Source organism: Rhinichthys klamathensis, unplaced genomic scaffold (assembly GCF_029890125.1).
Source record: "Rhinichthys klamathensis goyatoka isolate OS25496 unplaced genomic scaffold, OSU_Roscu_1.1 h1tg000709l_1, whole genome shotgun sequence".
NCBI classification, from domain to species: Eukaryota; Metazoa; Chordata; class Actinopteri; order Cypriniformes; family Leuciscidae; genus Rhinichthys; species Rhinichthys klamathensis.
In genome coordinates this window covers 70553-80711 of record NW_026607128.1, presented here as the reverse complement: position 1 = coordinate 80711, position 10159 = coordinate 70553, and the positions used below count along the sequence as shown (strand labels likewise).

The 10159-nt window shown below is 39.6% G+C and overlaps 1 protein-coding gene across 1 annotated transcript; it reads right to left on the bottom strand.

Moving 5' to 3' along the window:
* Positions 1-7043: 7043 nt before the first annotated feature.
* Positions 7044-8393, bottom strand: LOC130076918 (beta-1,3-galactosyl-O-glycosyl-glycoprotein beta-1,6-N-acetylglucosaminyltransferase 4-like). The gene has a single exon (XM_056242219.1). The coding sequence runs from the start codon at positions 8343-8345 to the stop codon at positions 7083-7085; it is 1263 nt and encodes a 420-aa protein (XP_056098194.1). The 5' UTR covers positions 8346-8393; the 3' UTR covers positions 7044-7082.
* Between the last annotated feature and the right edge of the window lie 1766 nt (positions 8394-10159).

The following is a 10159-nucleotide window of genomic DNA, read 5'->3' as shown; positions in this document are numbered from 1 at the left end:
GTAGCTAAGGCCTTCCCTAAAAGTCGCTAAATGTCACTAGATGACGTCATACGTCACTTAGCATATTAATGACGTCATCGCGGCGTACGTGCGTTCTGTCAGCCTAGTGCGTTTTCTCTCTAAATTAATGCTCTATTTAATATAATATACCCGAATGTCAAATAAAGCTGTTCTCATTTCCTATTTTTTTGTTGTCAGACAATAGAACGAGTAGCTATAATATAGTGAATGATTACATTTTTTATAGGCCTATGTGGAACATTATCTGAATAGAGAGAGTTAGGGAACCGGATGAACTAAGCTCTGTGATAGTGAGTGTTACAAGTAATAAGCACAAGAAAATAAATAAAAATTAAAATGGTCAAACTAAATTCTTTAAATATAAAACAAAAGAAAAGCTGATAAGTGATAAGTCCGTGGAAAAACACTGCTCATTCGCGTCTGTCAGCGGCCGTGGTGCGCTCCTCTCAGCCATTCACTGAACAGGGGAGACGCAGCGAGAGAGAGTGACGACAGGGAGAAAGCAAGACCTCGCGCTCACAGGACAGTACTGGCAACATTTGGAGGTTACTGGGGTTTGACCAAAAAGTCGCTAAAATTGTCGCTAGTCGCTTTTTTGAAAAAATGTCGCCAAAGGGGTCTGAAAAGTCGCTAAAAATAGCGACAAAGGCGCTAAGTTGGCAACACTGGTTATCACGGAGGTTTGTTTACATACCGGTAACAGCTCAGTAATGGCGTCGCCACAAGATGGCAGCCTACACAGAACGCTCGTCGGATTCGTCTATATCAGGGGTGCCCAACCCTGCTCCTGCCGATCGACTGTCTCCAACCCTAATTAAACACACCTGCTTTTAATTTTCAAGTGAGCCTGAAGACCTTAATTGGTTGCTTCAGGTGTGTTTGATTAGGGTTGGAGATGAACTGTGCAGGACAGTCGATCGGCAGGAGCAGGGTTGGGCACACCTGGTCTATATAGTTGCATTGAGGATTGAGGAAGTGGCATGTCTCTATATAAATAGTCTCTGGTCAAACACAGTATTAGTATGGTGTTCCTAATAATCCTTTAGGTGAGTGTATGTTATACGGCATATAAATGGCCCTGAGCATCCGCTCCACAAGAGCTGCATCCTGGCGAACAACCAAAGAGTAAGCAAGAGGAAATTCACGCTCAAATTCAGTGCCTTGAATCGCATCATAGCCCTGTGATGCAAACTGATCACAACCAGAGGTGGCATCAGCGATAGCCTGGTCAGTTGCTGATACGTAGTTTTTTTGCTTGCGAATGGCTAAAGTTTTAACCAACCAACCACTGCGTAAGAGACATTCTAAGACAAAAGGTCTTTTAAAATGATTTATTCTTGCAAGAACAGGTTCAGTCTGACACACAGAAGTTACGCTGTGCATGAGAGTGACACACAACAGGAAGATATGAGACAGCCTTTATACTCTTTTCAAGGTTCCTCTTCACCCGCTGTACCTTTCACCCACCCAGATAAGGTCTTTACTGCTGTTCAGTCTCTACTTAAAGACACAAACTGGTACTGAAATAAACTGGCCGTCCCTAAGGTCAGTTGTCCTGTCCCTTATGTTCCTGAAACGTCACGCACAAGCACGTACGCACAAATATTTTTACACATTGAATAGGTTATCTCTCTTATGATATCTGTTAGGGATCAATGACTATTAAAATTTCCACAACAGCACTAATGCCACACCTACTGTAGAGAAAAGCATGCAGTTGCAGTGAAACCAGACAGATTATTTGATTTAACCATAAATAAAAAATAAAAGAAATTAGAAAGGTTATAAAAGTAAATCGGTAACACTTTATAATTAACATGAACTAACAATGCAATACATTTTTAATAAATGTTGAAATTAACATTGACTAAGATTAATAAACGCTAGAAGTAGGCCTATTGTTCATTCTTAATTCATGTTAAAGTTTTTTAGTTTACCCAAAAACGAAATTGTTGTTCCAAACCTGTATGAAGTTCTTTCTTCTGTTGAACACAGAAGAATCTGGTTACCAACCTCTATGGTTACCATGACATTCTTTAAAATATCTTCTTTTGTTTTCAACAGAAGAAAGAAACTCATACTAAAAGAACAACTTGAGGGTGAGTAGTGATGACAACATAATACATTTTGGGTGAACTATCACTTTAACTAAAGTAGTTAACTTATTTTAACTAATGAAACTTTATTGTAATTGTATTAGTATAATACATGTTGTTGCTGGTTGTCATGATCCTGGTATCCTTCTCCTTTACTCTGCCTCCCTCTTCTGGTCATACTTGTTATTGCATCCTCTTACACATTCTCATTCACACTCATTATCTCATTCATCTCCAGCCGTTTCTCATTATCCCATCTTTCCTTCATCTTCTCCGCAACTGTTTCCCACTTTCTCTGATTCTACTCCCTATTTCTAGGCTTACCTTTTCCTTTGTTCTTTCTCAGATTATTGTCATATGCTGTGTATCTACCTGCTCGTTGATCCAGTCGTCTCGTCTCGTCTCGTCTCGTCTCGTCATGTCATTATTCAGGTGACACTGTTCTTCGCCTCTGCTTATCCAAGCCTCAGCTAACGTGAGTGGTCTTCGGTTTGGCGTTCCCGCACATCTCTCTACGGGCCCAGCCAGTCTCCATCATCTGGGATTCATGTTTCGGCTAATGCCAAGAATTTCTGTTTCATTAATTGAGAGACTTTTGTTACATTTGCCAAAGACTGTCTTCTGTTCAAGTTTTGCCAAGCGGCCACCTGTGTTGTTTCTCCTGAACTGAAATTAAAGATTATCAGCGCACCTTTGCGTTTGGGTTCTCTATTCACACACCTGACAATGGTGTCATTTTGTATACTTAATCATATTTAATAAACATACTACATAATTAATTTTCTAACAAAAAGAAAAAGATGTGTACCCTACAAGATTTCCTCCTCCTATTCAAGAAATTCACACAAATCATATAGGCAAGAGACACCATGAAATGATTCCATTCTGTGCAATATAACAACTGCATGGGTTAGGGTTAGGTTATGATGCTCTGGATCGGCGTATACGACAGCGTGGTCCAGGTCCTGCCAATATCCAGCAACTTCGCACAGCCATTGAAGAGAAGTGGACCAACATTCCACAGGCCAAAATCAACAACCATTTTTTTCCGGACCCCCTCGGACTAAATTCAATCTGTACATCATATAAAGTGATTGTGTCTCTTCCGAAAATTTTGGACTAAACCTCTCAAATCATACGGATTAGTTTTATGATTTCTTTATGAACTTTTTGAAGAATCAAACTGTTAGTTGCGTAACTGTCTATGGAGGGGAAAAAAGATTTTCAGTTGTGTTCCGAAGATGAATAAAAGTCTTACGGGTTTGGAACGACATGAGGGTGAGTAATTAATGAAAGAATTTTCATTTTTGGGTGAACTATCCCTTTAGTGCTGGGTAGATTAGAGGATAAGCAGGAGAAATGGGCAGGAATAAAGATCTGAGAGGCTTTGACAAGTGGCAAATTGTTATGAGAAGGCGAAAGGGTCAGAGTATCTCTGAAACGGCAAGGCTTGTGGGTTGCTCCCGGTCAGCAGTGCTGAGAATTTACCAACAGTGGTCCGAGGAGGGGCAAACCCACAAACCGGTGACAGGGTGTTGGGCACTTAAGGCTCATCGATGCACAAGGGCAATGAAGGCTATCCCGTCTGGTCCAAGTAAACAGAACGTATACTGTGTTGTGCATTTTAAATGGTTATGGGAGGGATGTTGTAACAAACTTGGCTTGCAACTCAAGTAAACCAGAAGTCTCTTAAAAGTTCAGGGCACTCACGTGGCATGAATGAATAATGGAAAAAACTGTATCAATACTTGAAATCAGACAAAGATAAGCAGGTTAACCAACAAAGTGTATTGATAACTCAATAGTCAAATCAGAAAAATTAACACATATCCGAGAGTCCTTAATCAAATAGTCCATGCGTGAGAAGTATTTTCCGTATGAGTGAATCCTTAGTACTTGAGCCCAAAAAAATAATCAAAATCTCCAGGAAAAGTGGTAATAATCCTCCAAACGTGGTGAAATAGCAAAAATAGCAAAAACCCCAAGTCTTCTCTTGAACCTCGATGGGTAATTAATCCATAAACGACTTCAAAGGAGAAGGCTAAAAAACACCAATATGTTAAAACAGGATCACCTAACATGCATGCTGTCTTGCCAAAACCTGGCTTGGCCTTTTCTACTAAACAAGGCCTTCCTCTTCCAGGGTGCTCTCCTGTCCATTTTGCATACAAGTCCATTTTTCCAACCACAGAATGTCTCTTCACCAAACATAAAAGTCCCACATACAAAAGACAGAGAACTTCAACTAAGGCCTGAAACCAATTGAAACATACCTATACTTATTTTACAGTATTTTATCCTCCTTTTTCCTTCACATTTAATAAAGCATGTGTATTTCTCTTAGTCCTTATATAGAAGTGTCACAATGTGTGTAACGGAGGCCAGCTAGAGCTGTCCAGGTAAAACTCACTCCCCTGATCTCAAGAGAAGCGGTCTTTAGGGTCCTCGTTTGCGCGCCTGCCTCCCATGCCAGAAACGAAGGTTCGAGTCCCACTCGGAACAGGGTGAGTAGGACCGGAGGGGTTTGGTGCCGTGACCCGAATGGGAGTGAGGTTAACGGGGGTGAGTGTAACGTAGGCCAGTGTGTGAGAGCTGTGCAGGTAAAACGCACTCCCATGATCTCAAGAGGTGGACTAGAGACTGCCGTCTTTAGCGTCCTTGTTAGCGCGCCCGCCTCCCATGCCGGAATGCCGGCTCGAGTCCCGCTTGAAGTGGGGCGAGTAGGACTTGATGGGTTACATGTGTCACAACACACAGTGCATCACACTCTGCTACGTATAGGGCTGCATAGCCACAGACCAATCAGAGTGTCTGACCCCTGCCCACTGTCGAATGCCCCTACAATGGGTATGCAAGCGTCGGAACTGGATCTTGGAGCAGTGCAAGAAGGCCGCCTGGTCCGATGAGTCATGTTTTCTTATATTATAATTAATTTGGAGAATCATGTGAGTCAAGTAAAATTCCTGAAGTGTCAAGGTGGTGTAACCACCATTCAAGGAGTCATTTTGTTAATATTGTGTAAGAAGACCATGTGACAGGAAATTATATCACAGAGACGGTCCTTCGGTGAAACTAACTGCTCCATGTGTAGTGTGGTTAAAAGGATCAATATGATGTATGCAATACTAAACAATATGGTATGTGAGTTTATTGTTGTTTTGTTGGTTAACTGTAGAAAAATGTAGTGTAATTCAAGAAATGTCCACTAGGGTGAAATCAGAGGCTGCAGGCAGCAGCTGACACAAACTATGTTGTGCGTCACAGCCAATAGCTCGACGCACAGACAACAACGAGTCCGTGTCTTCTCATTTATGAATGTTTATTTTCTCCCTTTTCCAGGTATAGACTATTTATTAATGCATTTCTGTCATGAGTTAAGACTACACAGTGGTTGTAAAGCTGGTTATTTCTCTGAACATAGGTGAAAAATGTGAGGTTTAATTAGCGTGTTTAATTCTTTATATTTAGCAGATAACCAATATATTGGCCAATAAATCTAAATCCAAATTTGTATATCATTTTGAGAGCCTGATTACAAAAACAAAAGTCTCACCATTAAATCCATGTCCCAAGCACACAATTATTATGATGTTCTCATTATGATTTTATGTAGCCTTAACCTATACAGACTTGCTTGACACTTAACTGTTTTTTCCCTTTTTAAATGATTCCATTCATATTTCAAACAGTTCAAAACTATGGTGAACAGTGCGTGCATCTGAAGTGTCTCAGCTGAAGGAAATAACCCATTATTTATCAGCTTTAATATATTTTAGACAAGTTTTCTCATTGGGCTGATAATGATAACATTAAAAATGAATATATATCGGCCAATACCGATATGGTGGCCGATATAACATGCATCCCTAAAAGGAATTAAAAAATAAAAGTTGGGGATTGTACACCCACTGTGCAAAAAATGTGTTCAAAGTGTACTAAAGAATGCATCTGGAAGTGAAAATTAAGAGCAAGCTTTTTATTTAACCAAAGGAAATTCTTAAGCATTTCCTTTCTGTTAATATCAGCAAAAATAGTCTAATGCTCAGGGGTGAATTCATAAGAGATGCACCAGTTTTGCATTTCAGCGCAAACCCTTTTTTTTCACTAACCATCTAGAATCTAGCTTGAGCAAATGCAAAATAGAAAGAAAAACATTTTCTGTTGATCATGGCAGCAGTTATTCATCAAATGATAGTCAAGCACATTTTCTGAATGTTGAAGAGCTATTTATTCTAGGTGTCTGGATCGCTGGGTTCCCAGTAGAATAAGTGAGAACACAAGTCTTCAAAAAAACATGCAAAATTTGTCTAGCTCTAATTTCTTTTGGGGTTGAGTTTATCATTTGCATGATTCCTTCCGTGAATCAGTTGCAAAAGGAACAAAGGCAGCACATGCAAATTCATTCCTGGTGATTATTGCATAGGTTGCTTTGAGTCAACATAAAGTTCGCCATTCTTTTTTTGCTTATGTATTTATCTATCTCAAACTTAATCTATCTATCTTTAACTTGATCTAAGGACATGGACGATCCAGTGAGTTTGATTTTGATTCTGTAATTGTGTTTAAAACTTTTGCTCAGAGAGATTTTTTTTGTCAACATTGATCAAGTGTGCTCCTTTACTTTTCAATATATTTTTTTAACAACTGGGTAAATGTATTTGTGCTCCTTTACTTTGCTCTAATGAAATTCACATTTTGTCTCATGTTAATGACATGTCTCGTTAACAATAGAACAAGTGTTCACCTAAAAGAGTACATGGCATCAAAGCCTAAAACTATATTGTTGGCAAAGAATCGCACTTCATGCGGGCTAATAACTATACAGAAATTTACAACACAATAAGAAGTGAATTTTCAAAGTATACTTCATACTCAAAGTAAGTTCATTTGGATTTTCCAAAAATCACAATATATCTATTTTTTTCACCAATGCAAATGTCTCACCAGTATAAAAATAAGATAATTTTACTGCAATTTTGGACGCTTTTCTAAAAGTATCTCTTCTAAACATTCCATAAGAACAGGATCCACTTTTGGATCTACTTTATTAGCAAACCAGTGGCCATAGTTTAGGAGCCATCTGAGCTCAGCAGCACCATAAATACACACTCCTCGCACATGGTCTCCAGTGCACGGTGGGTAAAGATTCTCTTCTAAATAGGACCACTTCACTAGGCGAGTTTTACTTATCAGTTCTGAGATCTCAGGTTCAGATCTTGGCACCTCACCTGGTACTCCAGGCACACGAACCAGAGTCGCCCAGAAATGCTCGTCAGGTGAGTATGTGTCCTCAGACCAAGCCAAGAAATCACTGGCTAGGAAACTCCATTGAACAAAAAACACAAATTCCCTTGAGAGAGTAAAGTATGCGCTGCCCACAAACATTTCAATGTTGTAAGGTGGTGGAGATTTCTCCTCAGAAGTGGTAACAGGCGTTTCATAGTACTCAGATTTGTTATTTTTCAGGATATGATGAACACTCCAGCGCCATTTCTTTCCTTCAGGCCGCTTGCTCTCCACCATGTTCCTGCCTTTCAGCGCCTTCAGGTCCGACACCAGCTCAGCGTTTGTCCGCAGTGGAAAGTCCTGACCACACAGGTTGATGACATACTTCCACTTTACCACAGAATCTAGCAGGTTAGACAGGCAATTCAGATCCGCTTTGAGTCGTGAGATGCCTGCATACTGCACCCTCTCCAGTTTAGAGGCAATGAAGACGTTGGGGATGCAGCGGGCCAGACCTTTCATTGCTGAAATAAAGTCAGCTGAGGACTTCAGATCATAATGTATGCAATATATGTTATGCGGCATATAAATGGCCCTGAGCATCCGCTCCACAAGAGCTGCATCGTGGTGAACAACCAAAGAGTAAGCAAGAGGAAATTCACGCTCAAATTCAGTGCCTTGAATCGCATCATAGCCCTGTGATGCAAACTGATCACAACCAGTGGTGGCATCAGCGATAGTCTGGTCAGTTGCTGATACGTAGGTTTTTTGCTTGCGAATGGCTAAAGTTTTCCCCACTTCCACTGGTTCCATTTCATATATTGCTGTGCAATTAATGCCATACTGTACGGTCAGCCGTTGCCTCTCAGAAACTCTAGTTTTCTGTCCTCCGCCTTTATTTACTCTTGAAAAAGTGATTGTAAAAAAACATATAATAAATGCCAGTATTAAAAAGATAAATATGGCTGTTCTCAGTTTGAGGTGAAGCCAAAAACTTCTCATTCTGTAGAGAGAAATGAAAGCCCATGTTAGTAAAATTCATGCAACTGAACCAATAAATTTGATGTTGTGTATGCTAGGAAGTGTGGCCATACCTAATACTTTGAGGTATTAAGATGAAACTTGCTCAGCATTGGAAATATCCTCTGAGTGAACATGACCATGAGTTTGATGAGCATGAGCAGTGCAACCTAATGCCATAAAAAATAGAATAAAAAATAGCTTAAGCTTCAAGTCTTCAAATTTTCCAGAATGATTGCATATATCCAGGTTATATGAATTTGCATGCTGTTTATATTTTGGTGACCCACTGACGGCTACGTTGTTCCAGTCCAGCTTTTAGTCCGTTTTTGCTTGGACTGTGTTTGTAACTATTTTGGCACAGAAGAACTATAGGCTAACTGTATTTTTTCTCTTTGCACTTGTTTTTTTTTTAGTGTCATCCGCACCATATCTCACAACCAGTTAGACATAAGCTATTATGTTGTAACAAAACAAGAGATTAACAGTATCAATTAATTAGCCTGTACACTATGAAAGCTCTAATAAATTGTTATAACGAGTGTTTTATTATTTAATGTTAAGTCGTTTTTAAGGTAGACCACACATTTTCCCATCCTCCAGTCAGAGCTTGTGAGAATCCACGAGTGCGGTTTTATAATTTGTCAGAAGTCAGTAGGCTATTAGTTTCAGTTTAGGTCAGTGTCGTTGGATCGCACAGAAACGAAACGGCATCGTTTCCCACGCCTCACGTTGTCCCTATGACTTTCCTTTTTTGGTGGAATCCTTAGAGCAAATAACCATTATGACAGGCCATATGTGAACTTTGAATTGGAACAGTTCTTGGGCAATACTGATGACGTCTCACAACAAGTTCACAAGAACACAAGAAGGCATATCGTCCGAGAAACGGCTAGTTGTAAACCTTATGTAAACCAATGTAAACAAGATGAATGGTGACTGGCAGTAAGTCCGTAAAAATCTGCCTTTGGTGTTCCAAGGAAGAATGATAGTCGTACGGGCTTGGAACGACATGACGGTGCAGGCTAGGCATTAGCCTACATACTGACAGATGTTTTTTTTTTTAATTATAGCCTATAAGAACACACATTTATTCTCTCGCGCGCCCATCACGTTCACAGCTGATAGTGAGTGACCCAGTCCAACTTCTAACTTTAGTAGTTTCATTCATTACTTTAATTACCTCGTTGAAGCATAATTATATTTGCTGTTCTCCCAAGTTAATACAACAGCCCCTTTGAGGTAATATACATATACCTATTTGATCGAATTCTCACGTTTATAAATGCAATTGGAGATAGGCTATCGCTTTGGCATATGTTTTTGTTTTTTGCAAATGAATAGCCTAGTAGGCTATTTATAAATGCTTAATAGTACATTTCTTTAGCCTGAAACGTTATTAGTGTTCTACAGTTTACGTGTTAGCGGATAGAACTCAATTTTAACATTAGTGAAACTTACGATGTATCGACGTCCTCCGCAAACATGGAAGTGAGATTCTGGAGCTGAAGTAGGCTAACTGGTAAAAATAATAATAATAATAATAATAAAATGTTAATTCCACATCGACAGATGACAAACTTAACAAAGGATTTACATAAATCCAAGACAGTGCAGCCCAGAGAAAAGTAGCCACTCGGTTGCTGACACTGCTGACATAGCCTACTGCTTCCCTATTTCAAATCTATTTTAAACACACCCCGACAATCATAAATAAATTCCCGACCGATGAGATACACTGAGTTCAGAAAAGTCCATTGCCATGAAGACATGGCGTTGATATTATGAAGAAAAAC

What these genes read in the sequence shown, in the direction of transcription:
- LOC130076918 (XM_056242219.1), bottom strand. Translation starts at nt 8,345, where the DNA reads ATGAGAAGTTTTTGGCTTCACCTCAAACTGAGAACAGCCATATTTATC.